The 17351-nt window shown below is 44.7% G+C and overlaps 1 protein-coding gene across 1 annotated transcript in view; it reads left to right on the top strand.

Annotated features, from left to right (window-relative positions):
* The window catches only part of CPPED1 (calcineurin like phosphoesterase domain containing 1), a 107508-nt gene that overhangs the window by 39688 nt on the left and 50469 nt on the right, over window positions 1-17351 (top strand). Inside the window, exon 3 of the mRNA XM_044304754.1 lies at window positions 7875-8297. Within this exon, the coding sequence (XP_044160689.1) occupies window positions 7875-8297 (423 nt within the window). The remainder of the gene's footprint in view (window positions 1-7874; window positions 8298-17351) is intronic.

Below are 17351 nucleotides of genomic sequence, written 5' to 3'. Positions count from 1 at the left end.
CTGGCTCCTAGATTCCAAGGAAATTTGTCAAGCCCTGATGTAGCCATACCCTTTTGTGTCGCACAACTTGATGTCACACAACACATTGCTGTGTAGTCGGTCCCTAAGTCCTATTTTTATATTGAGGAAGTAAATTTACTTCAAATCCTCCTCCAAAAAAAACTCCTTGCGTACCTACCCATACACTGGTCAGCCCTAACATTAAAACCATGCGCCTAATATTGTTTAGGTCCCCTTGTGCCACCAAAATTTTGACCTGCCCAAACATGGACTTCATCAGACCTCTGACTGTGCCCAGCATTCATATTTTTTAGCAATTTGTTCTATATTATCTCTTCCGTGGGATCAGACCTGATAGGCTAGTCTCCCCATGAGTGGATCATTTGAGCACCCAGTGATGGCACCCTATTTCTGGTTCATCGGTTGACCTTCTTTGGACCAGTTTAGGTAGGTTCTAACCACTGGATATTGGGAACACCCCAGAAGATCTGTCATTCTGGGTTTGATTGTCTAACCATCACAGTTTTGCTGAGATCCTTATGCTTACTCGTTTTCCTACTTCTAACACATGAGCACAAGAACTGACTTGCTATCCAATATATCCCACCCCATGACAGGTGCCATTGTTACAAGATAATCCATGTGATTTACTTTACCAGTTTTTGGCTGTACTATTATGACTGATGTATAGGTCCTGGATATTTCACAGTGCTTTATGCAAATTGTAATCATTCGCAATCAGTGGCGTATATAATGTAATGCTATTTATGTGTTTGCATGGGTATTAGTAAGCTTGATATGTGGAAAAAAGACTGTCCTTTTGTCATATATCCGGGTCATTAGATAAGTGAGACTCCCCTCTGTGTATAGTGGCTCAGTGGTTAGAACTGGTGTCAGTTCTTGAAGACCTTGATCCTAGGTTCAAATCCAATCAAGGACAACACTCTCACCTTGCTGCAAGAAAGAGAGAGTGACAAACATTTATAGAAAGCTCCATGGATTTAGCCTTTCTTGCTCTTGGAATATGTTAGAAAACTGTAGATGGCTGTTTATGGAAGTGTATCAAACAGGTATGGACCTACAGTAATGCAGTCGATATGACTTAAGTTATTAAACCTTGGAGTTTAGTCAAAGGGATCCCCTTGGTACTCACCCTTTAAACTTTGTGCAGGGATCTGGTCTTCTCTGCAGCAAAACCCTTGGTCAGAATTGCAGGAGTAGTCTCTGATAGCAACAGATAACACCAGCTGGTGACATCAAAATGTGGTCTAGAATCAAAAACCGAAGTCATAGTCAGGTGCGCAGAGGTCAGGACTGGCAGAGTTCAGACAACACAGAAAAATGAGCAGAAGATCAGGGCATATGGCAGACCTGGCCTTCTCAGTAGTAAGAGAGATAACAGGAAACACACCTTAGCATGGTATTGGTACACTAATGAACCTGTTTCTCGGGGCCAGAGTGAAGAGGAGGATCTCTATTATCCTCAGGGAGCAGGGCATTGACTGAGGCAGATTATTGGTGCGTCTTGGCTCTTTTAAAAGTTCAGGTCAGCGTGTGTGCATTAGGAGCAACACCCCAGGCATGATTTATTAGTTAGAAACTATCTCTACCAAATGTTTGATTGTTCTTACCAGTAGTTGCCCAATTGCTGGTACAGTGTGCCAGAATAATGACTGACCATACAGTGGGACAGTCAGTGTGAAAGGGGTTATCCCAAAAATCACTTTTATGACTTGTCCGTTTTGCAGCTATTTCTGACCTTTTATCATGCATACATATGAATGGAATTTAACTCTGGACAATTGATAAAGTCCTTTTAAATAAAACCACAAATAGCTCTGTTCTTGTACATTCTCTAAAAACCAGGAAGGAGTAATTAAGGTGAAGTTGTCACATTTAAAGCTGAACCTGTCTCCTATGCACAGCCATATGAGGGATTGTTATCAGCCATGACATCTCATTAAACTCTCTGCATAGCCTTGGGGAGCTGAACTGTTACACTTTAATCGGATATTGTGTGACAACTTGGATGCCAAGGGACGCACCTCTATAGAACAGATCAACAAATGCATTCTTCCAGGCTCTAGATACGAGAGGTTTTTGTTTCAGAAGTAGATTACATGTTATTAAACCGTCTACGGTTCTGCATAGGCTGTAAGCTCCTGCTAGCAGGGCCTCAATGCTCCAGTTTAAATTGGAAATTAGTTTGTTACGCTGTAAGGTCTGATTTTGTCAGCATGTGCACCATCTGAACTGTAAAGTGCCGTGGAATTTGCCAGTGCTGTATAAAAAAAATAGGTTCTCCGACTTCCTAATACCTGTGAAAGTGAGCTGCTGTTCCGTTTAGTTTTCACTTTCTCGACTTCTGCCTGCTTACCAGATTTGAACGTTTGCTGGATTTACTGGATTAAACATATTGTGCCTGCCCTGACCTTGGATTGTGCCTGTCCTGTCTGTGCCATGCATGAGTGTCTTTTGACCCCTGTGGGTCAGCTGTCACTGAACAAAGACTACTCCAAGAGGTAGTTTCCTGGTGGTTCCCCCGCACTGGAGTCTAGATCCCTGTACAGGGGTTAAAGGATGAATACAGGGGTGAGGGGTGCCTTTAAAAGTAGCCCCAAACGATATCTTTTCATTGACTTATTGGGTCCACAACTGCTTCCTGACATTATTATTTGTTCTTGTTCTTTTTTTTTTTTTTTATAATGTCTGCTTATAAATGGAGATATTCTGCTCGTAAGTATAGAATTGACGGAACTGACCTTTATGCTGTTTCCTGATACATTATTGTTTCTTCCGACCATGCATGCACAATGTTGCTTGCCTAATAATCAGTGATTACTGATAACCCGACGGTCCCTATGGTATTTCAAGTGCTTCTTTATCGTATTGGCCACAAGTCCTCTTTCTGCTTGACTTCCTGCAGCATGTTGAAAACATGCCTGCTCTCAGAGGGGCTTTCACGTTATCTGCTAAACCAAATGCTCACATCCCTTTCTTGGCTTATGCCGTCTTTCAATTTATTGCATGAATAAGTTGCATGATGGGTCAGTAGTAAAGAATTCCTTGGGTAGCCATAATGCACAAATTGTAAACTTTGAACTGATGTGCCTTGTTACTGCCGATCTTCTCTGATATAGCATAACATATCCTCTCTCCATATGATATGTGTACTCATCTAAGATAATACTCAGTTATTACTGAATCATTGACCATCCCTGATATTTTAGACGGAGGGTTCAGAAAATGTTTAGCAGGCAGTGGTAAGATTGTCTGCTCTTGCCCAGGCAGCCCTTATTAGCCAGTAGCCAACGGCAAATGTAGATTTTGGGCATGCTACATAATAGCATTGCTGATGGTCCACTGCTTTTCCATTTTAGCTCATATCTGTCCATCACTGTATTAGAAAATTGGAGTATTTCAGAAAGGAAAGGATCCATAAAACAATTTCCATCTAAATGAACAAATATTTTCCACTTTCTTTATACCACTGAACCGTAACATTCTACTCTCTTTAGTTTTTGTATTGAATAGCCTCATATTGTCCCGCTCCCTTTTGGTGCCATGGTTTTTGGTGCTGCATCTTCAATCAGGTATGGCCCAGCTGCAGCTGGTCGCAGTGCTCAGAACTACAAGTCCCATAACTTCCCCCACTCTTATCTCTCCCTCTGCCCTGTACTGCGGAGGAAATTACTCATCCAGGGAGTACACAGCAGCAGCATGGTCACATAACATGCATCCACAACAGGAAACGGCGCATGTACTAAACTAAGTGTATCAGTAAGGGCTCGCATTCAGACAAACATGTGGCCTCCGTGTCCGTGTTGCGGACCACAAATAGCGGTCCGCGGCGGTACATGGGCACCCGCTTTGTGAATTTCTTAATCAGGTGCGAACCCATTGACTTGAATGGGTCCACAATCCACAAGATACGAAAAATGATAGGACATAGCCCATGGAAACACTCTGAAGGCCTTCCATGATTTTTTTCGCCTCTGCATTGAAAAAAGATAGGACATGTCCTATCTTTTGCTGTATCTTCAGATTGTGGACCCATTTAAGTCAGTTATCAGCTGCTCAAGAAGGCACTGGCGCTTGTAGTAGTGCCACGGCCTTCTCTTAGCTCACCAAGCACAGTGCCATACGATGTATAGCGGATGTGCTTGGTATCGCAGCTCAGCCCCATTCACTGCAAGCTACTCCTAGACCATCTGACCGATCTGAGGCAAACCTGCAATGGGACCGCAGCGCTTCTGCAAGCCCCGTTAATTTCTTAAACAACTGATCGGCATAGGTCCTGGGTGTCGGACCCCCATGATCAGATACTGTGATAACCTATCCAAAATATCTTGGAAAACCCCTTTAAGATATAAAATGACCACAGGTTTATGTCTTTCAGGCTGCATGATGCATTATGGGGAAGGGGCTTAGTTATGTACAGCTGCCCACTGACCTCTGGGTACTGAGGTACTTACTATACAGCTCAGTTACTGGCCTTGGAGTCAGGGAGATAGCAGCCCCATAGTGCTGCAATGGGAGGGATATGTAGTCACTAGAAATAAAAGAGCAGAAAACCTGAACAATGTAAAAATAGGGAACACATATATTTACCAAGTGGTCGCTGATTTTTCAAATTTAACCGTAGTGGTCCTTTTAAGGCTTTTGGAAGGGTTGTACATTGACTTATTGAGTAGTCTACCATAGGTTTCTTCTGTCTGAAAAAAAGCTATTTTTCTCTGAGGTATGTTTTAAATAAAGGACTCATGGTCAGCTGAATGTCCACAAGGAGAATCAGTACCTTCTAAGAGACTTATATCTATAGGAGAAGAGTGAAAGGAACATGTTCATTGACATCATATCCCAACCCATGACATGGCTGTAGTTAGACCTGAGCCTTCTAGTTCGATAGTTTGCTGCTTTTCTTTGCCAGTACAGTTAAGGAATTATACAAGTTTTTGGAAATGAAGGGTGTTTTTTTTTTTACTTTTTAGGGAGAACATATCTAGAAGATATCTCTTTGGAAATTGAGCGGATGATGTAGCAGTGATGTTTTTCCAATGAAGTATATTTTTTCCTTTTCCAAATTAAGTGACCTTTCCTGTAGAATTCAGGCGTCTAAAGTTTCTCAGAACTTTTTGTCATCTTCCCCCTATATTCCATAGTTACTATAAAAGTGTTAAGTGATGGTGGAGTGATAAATGAAGCAATACTTTTTTGAGGAGCATGTGTAGCGTCTGTGGCGAGGATCTGCTGAAATGAAGCATGGAGGTTATTTTCACAGCTCAAGGTGAACCAATAATGTACACACACAGGCAGCTAAATGGACACTAGTGTATTTCGAAACGTAGAAAAATGCTTCGAGAAAGCTAGTTTAATAACACATAAACTTGAGACATCACACGGCAGGCAAAGTAGGACCCGGGATTTCAGAACAATTTTGTTGGTTACAATAGCATTTCTTTCATGCCTTGTTAACTCTCGCAGTCGTCTTCTCTTATCAAGTAAAGTGAATTATGCTTGGAAATTCCCTTTTTCTTCATTTATTTTGGTTTCATTTTTCTCTGTTTCTTGCAATGTATTTTTTTTATGCACATAAATAGTTTATCGTTTTCAGATGATATAATGTTTACTTTCTGTTAAAGGAAAACTTTGTACCGGAGCTTATTTTGATATTTATTTTAGGACTTTTTTTCTAGGACTAACAAGGTCAGATAAGAAGTAAAAATTGAACTGCAGAAATGACTGAAAGAAAACAACTACAGTTAGAGATATTCCCATACCATAACGTAATGGCATATTGTAACGTAAAGTGATTTAGAAAGATTTGCTAATGAATAAGCTTACGCAGGCTATGTGAATAAATATTTACTAAGTGATTAAATATACCATAACACAAATAAATCACATACTGAATAATAAAAAGTCACTAGAGATCACAAGCCTAAATAGGATGAAGACTGCGTCATTAATGCTATAACCCATGGCTGTCTACCCCGTTATAACACATGAATTACACCTCAGGGTGTACACTAGAAATAGGACAATCATACTCACATCCTACTTAGAATGGAGGCCTGGTGGAGTCTGCTGAGTGAAGGTGAGTAGCAGAGTGTGCAGCACGCATGTCTCTGAGATCACTCAGGAATGTGGTCTTATCAGCACAAGGGGGGATGGGTACTATCGCTAACCCATTTCATTACATGGGAAACGTATAAACTATTACACAGAGTATTAATCAGAATTAAAGGGGAGAACCAATCAGTCACTTAAAAATACCCTTTCAATACACATATCAATAGCGTATCGCTGTGCTTGACCTCTCAGACTCCCACATATCCTGAGCTTTCACCTCACAATGATACTTCTGGCCACCCAGCTGTACACGGAACTGTAGCTGGCTCTATTCACCAGGGCTGCAAATATTTCATTTTCAGGACTGATGGGGATCACGGAGGTTGAACCCCTTTAAGTCATAGGCCTCATGCACAAGACCGTTGTTTTGGTCCGCATCTGAGCCGCAGTATTTGCGGCTCGGATGCGGACCTATTCATTTCAATGGGGCCGCAAAAGATGCGGACAGCACTCCGCGTGCTGTCCGCATCCGTTGCTCCATTCCGTGATCCGCAAAAAAAATATAAATCAGTTTTGCGGACAAGAATAGGCAGTTATATTAATGGCTCTGCAATTTGCGGACCGCAAAACACACAACAGTCGTGTGCATGAGGCCATAAAGTGATGGCATATCTTTTTGCAATACACTATCGTTTTTTAAGATGCTAATACCCTTTTAGCCACAATATTCAGTTCTTTGGATCTATGAAGCTGAGATACATGCAAATGTTTATTAGGGCTCTTTCATTAGAAACTGCTGACTTCCACTGTGCTGTCTCAGCTAATAACTCCCATTTAGAATTCATTATTGTATTTTGTGTTATATTTATTCACTATACTTGGTGTACTTTGCTGCAATCTAGTGACCATTTTTATGTTTGGTTTTATGTAAGTTATCTATGGTTTCATTTCATTATGTCATTCATCTTGTAACTCCTCCTCTTCTGTCAGTTTCCATCCTGTGTCCTTCAGTCCTTTCCTGTTTGTCAGACTTGAATCACAGAGCTGGAGAGAGGATTTTTCTTTGCACTCTATCAACATTTCTCAATGTACATTCAATACATTACTTAAAGTCATATCCATTGCATCCTCACTGTATTTCTACATGCAAATGGTATTGCTAGGGGGATGATTATAGTGAGTTCACTGTTTGCCATTGCCTGTACAAGAGATGAGCCCATGACGTTCATTAGAGACTTCTCTCTCGTACATTGGTTGCACAATAGCCACCCTGTGACCATGTTTTTCGCTATGTATCCATTGGGCTTCGAGCATGAACATTGTAAAGGTTGCTAAAATTCTCTGATATTGTAACTGCAATACCCGACACTCCCTCTGGAGAGGAATGACGCCATCACACAGCCTATTGCAGCTCTATTCTGATTAGACGTTATCTATTCACAGGATAGACTGTTTGGAATCTGACCACTGTGGCCCCCACTGATCATGAGAACAAGGGCCCTGCACCCCCAAAATAAATGGAGGGGTTGGTCACATATATGCATTGCCACTCCATTCATCATATCTTTAACATTGGAACGCACTGGTATCTGTTGGAGGTATATTTATAGTAGCCATCCTGATATATACCTCCGGCAGAAAGAAGTAGAGCAACTCAGCTAATTCAATTTCTTTATTTTTTTTCTTCCATTCACAGTTTTTGTGGTCACTTTCCAGAGATGCTGAGGTTATTTGTGAATGTTCTTCTAATGTAAAGCAAATTGCTTTATCGATGTATATCTTACAGCATATTATCTTCTCAGGAATTGAATGGAAAGACGCTCAAGAACATGATCTGAAAACGGTTCTCCTGAAGACCAACCCTGACATCCCAATGGTGTTTGTCAGTGGAAACCATGACATTGGCAATGCTCCAACCCCGGAGACTATACAAACCTTCTGCAACAACTGGGGCGATGACTACTTCTCCTTCTGGGTTGGTGGAGTTTTCTTTCTTGTCTTAAATACACAGTTGTTCTTTGATGCATCGAAATGCCCAGAACAGAAGGAAAATCAGGACAAGTGGCTTGCTGAGCAGCTGGCCATAGTCAAACAGCGACAGTGCCAGAGAGTCATCATTTTCCAGCACATTCCTCTATTTCTCCAGAATGCTGACGAAGATAACAACTATTTCAACCTGGAAAAATCCCTTCGACGAGAGCTATTAGAGATGTTTCAGAACGCAGGTACTGTGCATTAATATCGATAAATAATTCATGTTGATATGTCCTTGTCTGCTTTGTTGTAGAAGAAATGTTCCACTCTCATATCCTGGGTATGTTTTGTATGAGATTTACAGAAACATATTACTGGTATCTGATCTTCCCTCCAATGCGGAGAAAACACGTCTTGCCTGAAGAGTTTTGATGTGGCCTTAATCCCTATTTATTGAATCTGCCAAAAGGCATAATATATTACTACTTCCGAGATAGAGAGTACACGGCTTGATAATGTCAGGCACAGTGACTTCTAGGAGAAATAGGCACTTTAATACAGTGTACTACATGCCTTAAAACATAAATGCATAAACTGGATATGAACCTGACATGCATACTGTGTAGCATGTGCTCAAGAACTCAAAATGGATAAAGCCAAAAACAAAGTGCATCTGGCAGTGCCAGAATGGGTTAAAGGAGTATTCCCCAACTAATGATTTTATGGCATATCACCAGGATATGCCATAACATTAAGATCACGGGAGGCTGACTTCTGCCACTAACTGTGCAGGAGACTGAACCGCAGCCCCGTTTAAGTGAAGGCCAGAACAGCATTGCTGACATTCCTTCACTCTGTGGATCGGTGGGGATCGCCTGGCAGTCAGACCCCTACTAATCAGTAAGCAGTTACCTGTTCTAGTCATATGCAATCACTAGCCATCACTGAACTTCTCCTTTAATACAGCTGCCACTAGAGGTGTCCAAGCTGGAACAAGGTGTACCAGCGTGGACACCTCTGGTCTGCTTCTTCCATACACATGTACTGTTATCACTTATTATTGATATGCTATCAGCACGTCCAGCAGGGCCAGACAAAGAGTAGGTGGAGGCATCTGGACTACAGATTGCTCTGTGATTTAACAGTGGGCAGCTTTAAGGGGGTGTATTACCATGCTCTGTAATTGTGGAGGGAGGGGGTAGATAAGCTGTAATACATATACATATACATATATATATATATATATATATATATATACACACACAGTACAGACCAAAAGTTTGGACACACCTTCTCATTCAAAGAGTTTTCTTTTTTTTCATGACTATAAAAATTGTTGTAGATTCACACTGAAGGCATCAAAACTATGAATTAACACATGTGGAATTATATACATAACAAAAAAGTGTGAAACAACTGAAAATATGTCATATTCTAGGTTCTTCAAAGTAGCCACCTTTTGCTTTGATTACTGCTTTGCACACTCTTGGCATTCTCTTGATGAGCTTTAATAGGTAGTCACCTGAAATGGTCTTCCAACAGTCTTGAAGGAGTTCCCAGAGATGCTTAGCACTTGTTTGCCCTTTTGCCTTCACTATGCGGTCCAGCTCACCCCAAACCATCTCGATTGGGTTCAGGTCCGGTGACTGTGGAGGCCAGGTCATCTGGCGCAGCACCCCATCACTCTCCTTCATGGTCAAATAGCCCTTACACAGCCTGGAGGTGTGTTTGGGGTCATTGTCCTGTTGAAAAATAAATGATGGTCCAACTAAACGCAAACCGGATGGAATAGCATGCCGCTGCAAGATGCTGTGGTAGCCATGCTGGTTCAGTATGCCTTCAATTTTGAATAAATCCCTAACAGTGTCACCAGCAAAGCACCCCCACACCATCACACCTCCTCCTCCATGCTTCACGGTGGGAACCAGGCATGTAGAGTCCATCCGTTCACCTTTTCTGCGTCGCACAAAGACACGGTGGTTGGAACCAAAGATCTCAAATTTGGACTCATCAGACGAAAGCACAGATTTCCACTGGTCTAATGTCCATTCCTTGTGTTCTTTAGCCCAAACAAGTCTCTTCTGCTTGTTGCCTGTCCTTAGCAGTGGTTTCCTAGCAAATATTCTACCATGAAGGCCTGATTCACACAGTCTCCTCTTAACAGTTGTTCTAGAGATGTGTCTGCTGCTAGAACTCTGTGTGGCATTGACCTGGTCTCTAATCTGAGCTGCTGTTAACCTGCGATTTCTGAGGCTGGTGACTCGGATGAACTTATCCTCCGCAGCAGAGGTGACTCTTGGTCTTCCTTTCCTGGGGCGGTCCACATGTGAGCCAGTTTCTTTGTAGCGCTTGATGGTTTTTGTGACTTCACTTGGGGACATTTTCAAAGTTTTCCCAATTTTTCGGACTGACTGACCTTCATTTCTTAAAGGGGTTGTCCCACTTCATAAAATAGGTTTTATCTAATCTATTTACCCCCACACAACATATCTTCCTATCCATGTTATTATCCAAAAGCTACCTTTCATTCAAAAAATCATGTAAAGCGATTCCTTTGTTGTTTTCTGTATCCCATGGATACGGCCTCTTTCGTCCGGCCGCATCACTGCGCACAACAGCTGAACAAGTACTCGGGCCGCCTCTCCATTCTTACAAGTACGCGCACGCCCGCGCATGCGCAAATACAGCAGGCGGGTGCCGGAATCAAATAGCCGGCACCCGACCTCTATGACAGGGAGCGGGACCTTAGGGGTTAACTGCCGCTGATCGCAGCCCCCTATCATAGAGGTCGGGTGCCGGCTATTTCACTCCGGCACCCACCTCCTGCATTTGTATTAACATTGGTGGCGCAGTGCGCCCCCCCCCCCCCCCCCCAGTATAATATACATTGAGTGAGGCCCCCCCCCAGTATAATAAACATTGAGTGCGCCCCCCCCCAGTATAATATACATTGAGTGCGGCCCCCCCCAATATAATATACATTGAGTGCAGCCCCCTCCCAGTATAATAAACATTGGTGGCGCAGTGGGAAGTGCCAATGAGGGTTAAAAAATAAAATAAAAAATTAACTCACCTCCACCAATTGATCGCACAGCTGCCGGTCTCCTGTTCTATCTTCAGGACCTGTGGTGACGTCACTGAGCTAATCACATGGTCCATTACCATGGTGATGGATCATATGATGTACCATGTGATGACCAAAGTGATGTCACCAAAGGTCCTTTCACAGGTCCTAAAGAAAGAACAGGAGACCGGCAGCTGCGCGATCAATTGGAGGAGGTGAGTTAATTTTTTATTTATTTTTTTAACCCTCATTGGCACTTCCCACTGCGCCACCAATGTTTATTATACTGGGAGGGGGCTGCACTCAATGTATATTATACTGGGGGGGGGGGGGGGGGGTGGCCGCACTGAATGTATATTATACTGGGGGGGGAGGGGCGCACTCAATGTATATTATACTGGGGGGGGGGTGGCCGCACTGAATGTATATTATACTGGGGGGGCGCACTAAATGTATATTATACTGGGGGGGGCCGCACTCAATGTATATTATACTGGGGGGGGCCGCACTCAATGTTTATTATACTGGGGGGGGCGGGACCTCACATACGGCTCCATGTGGATGACTCATACACATGAACGAGCACGCAGGGTGAGTCATGAGGAGGCGTGGCCTTCACTCAACTGCCTGAGAACCAGGAAGTTATCAGGACATCTACTGCTGGTAAGATTAAAAAAGCAAAGTGGGACAACCCCTTTAAAGTAATGATGGGCACTCGTTTTTCTTTACTTAGCTGCTTTTTTCTTGCCATAATACAAATTCTAACAGTCTATTCAGTAGGACTATCAGCTGTGTATCCACCTGACTTCTCCACAACGCAACTGATGGTCCCAACCCCATTTATAAGGCAAGAAATCCCACTTATTAAACCTAACAGGGCACACCTATGAAGTGAAAACCATTTCAGGTGACTACCTCTTGAAGCTCATCAAGAGAATGCCAAGAGTGTGCAAAGCAGTAATCAAAGCAAAAAGGTGGCTACTTTAAAGAACCTAGAATATGACATATTTTCAGTTGTTTATATATGTATATAATTCCACATGTGTTAATTCATAGTTTTGATGCCTTCAGTGTGAATCTACAATTTTCATAGTCATGAAAATAAAGAAAACTCTTTGAATGAGAAGATGACTGCTCAAAAGTTATATCTAAGAACAGGAAGCTTCAGCTTACTGTAAGGGTCAGTGTAAAAACTGCAAGACTTAAGTTTTTTTTTTACGTAGATATTTTCATAAACAAATAACAAAAATTCTTTAAAAATTCTTAAATATGTTCAACATAATTTTGTATTAGGGCTGCAGCTATCAACTTTTTTTGTAATCAAGTATTCTATCGATTAATCGAGTACTTTAATAACAAAAAACTAATTTAAAGAACGTTTTTCTTTAAAAAAAAAAAAACATCAGCTGCCCCCGCGAGTGCCATCAGCTGCCCCCGCGAGTGCCATCAGCTGCCCCTGCGAGTGCCATCAGCTGCCCCCGCGAGTGCCATCAGCTGCCCCCGCCAGTGCCATCAGCTGCCCCCGCCAGTGCCATCAGCTGCCCCCGCCAGTGCCATCAGCTGCCCCCGCCAGTGCCATCAGCTGCCCCCGCCAGTGCCATCAGTTGCCCCCGCCAGTGCCATCAGCTGCCCCCGCCAGTGCCATCAGCTGCCCCCGCCAGTGCCATCAGCTGCCACCGCCAGTGCCATCAGCTGCCCCGCCAGTGCCATCAGCTGCCCCCGCCAGTGCCATCAGCTGCCCCCGCCAGTGCCATCAGCTGCCCCCGCCAGTGCCATCAGCTGCCCCCGCCAGTGCCTTCAGCTGCCCCTGCCAGTGCCATCAGCTGTCCCCTCAGTGTAACCAGCTTGCCACCCAGTGCCATGATGCCATCAGGCTCCCCCCTAGTGCCATCAGGCTCCCCCCCCCCCTAGTGCCACCACTCCCCCCCCCCCAGTGCCACCACTCCCTCCCCCCAGTGCCATCAGCTTCCCCCCCTCAGTGCCATCAGCTTCTCCCGCCAGTGCCATCAGCTTCCCCCGCCAGTGCCATCAGCTTCCCCCACCAGTGCCAAGTGCCATCAGCTTCCCCTCTCAGTGCCACCAGCTTCCACCCCCAATGCCATCAGCTTCTTCCCCTGCCAGTGCCATCAGGCTCCCCCCAAGTGCCACCACTCCCCCCCCCCCAAGTGCCACCACTCCCCCCCCCCCCAAGTGCCACCACTCCCCCCCCCCCAGTGCCACCACTCCCCCCCCCCCCAGTGCCACCACTCCCCCCCTCCCCCTCAGTGCCATCAGCTTCTCCCGCCAGTGCCATCAGCTTCTCCCGCCAGTGCCATCAGCTTCCCCCGCCAGTGCCATCAGCTTCCCCCGCCAGTGCCATCAGCTTCCCCCTTCAAGCCATGTCCCCAGCGCCAGTGAAATAAAAAAAATACCTCTCCTGTAGGGGCGCCGCTCCACAGCTTGTCCATCTTCTCCACGCGCTGCACTGACGTCCTGATGTTGTGTTAGTAGGAAAGTGTAGTGCGGGCCGGCGGGTGACCACGGAGCAGTGAGTAATAGCAAGCGCTTCACTCCTGCTACATGGTCACATGACACAAACAAATTTGCATCAAGGATTTTTTTTGTGTTCAATTAGTTGATTCAATTGAGTAATCGTTTCAGCCCTATTTTGTATTCAACAGTAAGCCATTTTTGTAATGGCACATTTCGCTTAAGGGTACTTTCACACACTTGTATTGTTGGATTCCGGCAGGCAGTTCCATCACCGGAACTGCCTGCCGGATCCGGCAATCAGTATGCAAACGGATACCATTTGTAGGCGGATCTGTCTCACAAATGCATTGCAATACCGGATCCGTCTCTCCGGTTGTCATCTGGAAAAACTGATATTTATCTTTTCCAAATTTTTAACCACTTAGCGCTACGCTAACACCGAAAGGCGTCATCGCGGCGGCTCTCCCAGGCTACGCTAACGCCAATAGGCGTCATCTCGCGTGAGCCGAGATTTCCTGTGAACGCGCGCACGCAGATGCGCGCGTTCACAGGAACGGGAGGTAAGCGAGTGGATCTCCAGCCTGCCAGCGGCGATCGCTCGCTGGCAGGCTGGAGATGTGATTTTTTTAACCCCTAACAGGCATATTAGACGCTGTTTTGATAACAGCGTCTAATATACCTGCTACCTGGTCCTCTGGTGGTCCCTTTTGTTAGGATCGACCACCAGAGGACTCAGGCAGCTCACTAAAGTAGCACCAAACACCACTACACTACACTACACCCCCTCCTGTCACTTATTAACCCTTTATAAACCACTGATCAGCCCATATAGACTCCCTGATCACCCCCCCTGTCATTGATCACCCCCCTGTCATTGATCACCCCCCTGTCATTGATCACCCCCCTGTAAGGCTCCATTCAGAGGTCCGTATGATTTTTACGGATCCACGGATACATGGATCGGATCCGCAAAACGCATACGGACGTCTGAATGGAGCCTTACAGGGGGGTGATCAATGACAAGGGGGTGATCACCCATATAGACTCCCTGATCACCTCCGTCATTGATCACCCCCCTGTAAGGCTCCATTCAGACGTCCGTATGATTTTTACGGATCCACGGATACATGGATCGGATCCGCAAAACACATACGGACGTCTGAATGGAGCCTTACAGGGGGGTGATCAATGACAGAGGGGTGATCACCCATATAGACTTCCTGATCACCCCCTGTCATTGATCACCCCCCTGTCATTGATCACCCCCCTGTAAGGCTCCATTCAGACGTCCGTATGATTTTTACGGATCCACGGATACATGGATCGGATCCGCAAAACACATACGGACGTCTGAATGGAGCCTTACAGGGGGGTGATCAGTGACAGGGGGGTGATCACCCCATATACACTCCCTGATCACCCCCTGTCATTGATCACCCCCCTATAAGGCTCCATTCAGACGTCCGCATGTGTTTTGCGGATCCGATCCATGTATCCGTGGATCCGTAAAAAATCATACGGACGTCTGAATGGAGCCTTACAGGGGGGTGATCAATGACGAAGGTGATCAGGGAGTCTATATGGGTGATCACCCCTCTGTCATTGATCACCCCCCTGTAAGGCTCCATTCAGACATCCGCATGTGTTTTGCGGATACGATCCATGTATCCGTGGATCCGTAAAAAATCATACGGACGTCTGAATGGAGCCTTACAGGGGGGTGATCAATGACGAAGGTGATCAGGGAGTCTATATGGGTGATCACCCCTCTGTCATTGATCACCCCCCTGTAAGGCTCCATTCAGACGTCCGCATGTGTTTTGCAGATCCGATCCATGTATCCGTGGATCCGTAAAAAATCATACGGACGTCTGAATGGAGCCTTACAGGGGGGTGATCAATGACGAAGGTGATCAGGGAGTCTATATGGGTGATCACTCCTCTGTCATTGATCACCCCCCTGTAAGGCTCCATTCAGACGTCCGTATGATTTTTTACGGATCCACGGATACATGGATCGGATCTGCAAAACACCTGCGGACGTCTGAATGGAGCCTTACAGGGGGGTGATCAATGACAGGGGGGTGATCAATGACAGGGGGGTGATCAATGACAGGGGGGTGATCAATGACAGGGGGGTGATCACCCCATATAGATTCCCTGATCACCCCCCTGTCATTGATCACCCCCTGTAAGGCTCCATGTAGACATTTTTTTGGGCACAAGTTAGTGGAAATTTTTTGTTTGTTTTTTGTTTTTTCTTACAAAGTCTCATATTCCACTAACTTGTGTCAAAAAATAAAATCTCACATGAACTCACCATACCCCTCACGGAATCCAAATGCGTAAATTTTTTTAGACATTTATATTCCAGACTTCTTCTGACGCTGTAGGGCCCCTAAAATGCCAGGGCAGTATAAGTACCCCACATGTGACCCCATTTTGGAAAGAAGACACCCCAAGGTATTCCGTGAGGGGCATATTGAGTCCATGAAAGATTGAAATTTTTGTCCCAAGTTAGCAGAAAGGGAGACTTTGTGAGAAAATACAAAAAAAATCAATTTCCGCTAACTTGTGCCCAAAAAAAAAATTCTAGGAACTCGCCATGCCCCTCACGGAATACCTTAGGGTGTCTTCTTTCCAAAGTGGGGTCACATGTGGGGTATTTATACTGCCCTGGCATGTTAGGGGCCCGAAAGCGTGAGAAGAAGTCTGGGATCCAAATGTCTAAAAATGCCCTCCTAAAAGGAATTTGGGCCGCTTTGCGCATCTAGGCTGCAAAAAAGTGTCACACATGTGGTATCGCCGTACTCAGGATAAGTTGGGGAATGTGTTTTGGGGTGTCATTTTACATATACCCATGCTGGGTGAGAGAAATATCTTGGCAAAAGACAACTTTTCCCATTTTTTTATACACAGTTGGCATTTGACCAAGATATTTTTCTCACCCAGCATGGGTATATGTAAAATGACACCCCAAAACACATTGCCCAACTTCTCCTGAGTACGGCGATACCAGATGTGTGACACTTTTTTGCAGCCAAGGTGGACAAAGGGGCACATATTCCAAAGTGCACCTTTCGGATTTCACCGGTCATTTTTTACACATTTCGATTGCAAAGTTCTTCTCACACATTTGGGCCCCTAAATTGCCAGGGCAGTATAACTACCCCACAAGTGACCCCATTTTGGAAAGAAGACACCCCAAGGTATTCTGTGAGGGGCATGGCGAGTTCCTAGAATTTTTTATTTTTTGTCACAAGTTAGCGGAAAATGCTGATTTATTTTTATTTATTTTTTTTCCCTTACAAAGTCTCATATTCCACTAACTTGTGACAAAAAAAAAAATTCCAGGAACTCGCCATGCCCCTCACAGAATACCTTGGGGTGTCTTCTTTCCAAAATGGGGTCACTTGTGGGGTAGTTATACTGCCCTGGCAATTTAGGGGCCCAAATGTGTGAGAAGAACTTTGCAATCGAAATGTGTAAAAAATGACCGGTGAAATCCGAAAGGTGTTCTTTGGAATGTGTGCCCCTTTGCCCACCTAGGCTGCAAAAAAGTGTCACACATCTGGTATCGCCGTACTCAGGAGAAGTTGGGCAATGTGTTTTGGGGGGTCATTTTACATATACCCATGCTGGGTGAGAGAAATATATTGGCAAAAGACAACTTTTCCCATTTTTTTATACAAAGTTGGCATTTGACCAAGATATTTTTCTCACCCAGCATGGGTATATGTAAAATGACACCCCAAAACACATTGCCCAA

This window comes from Bufo gargarizans, chromosome 8 (genome assembly GCF_014858855.1).
Source record: "Bufo gargarizans isolate SCDJY-AF-19 chromosome 8, ASM1485885v1, whole genome shotgun sequence".
NCBI lineage: Eukaryota > Metazoa > Chordata > Amphibia > Anura > Bufonidae > Bufo > Bufo gargarizans.
Note: the sequence above shows the minus strand (reverse complement) of the source record. Positions and strands in the feature narration are given on the sequence as shown.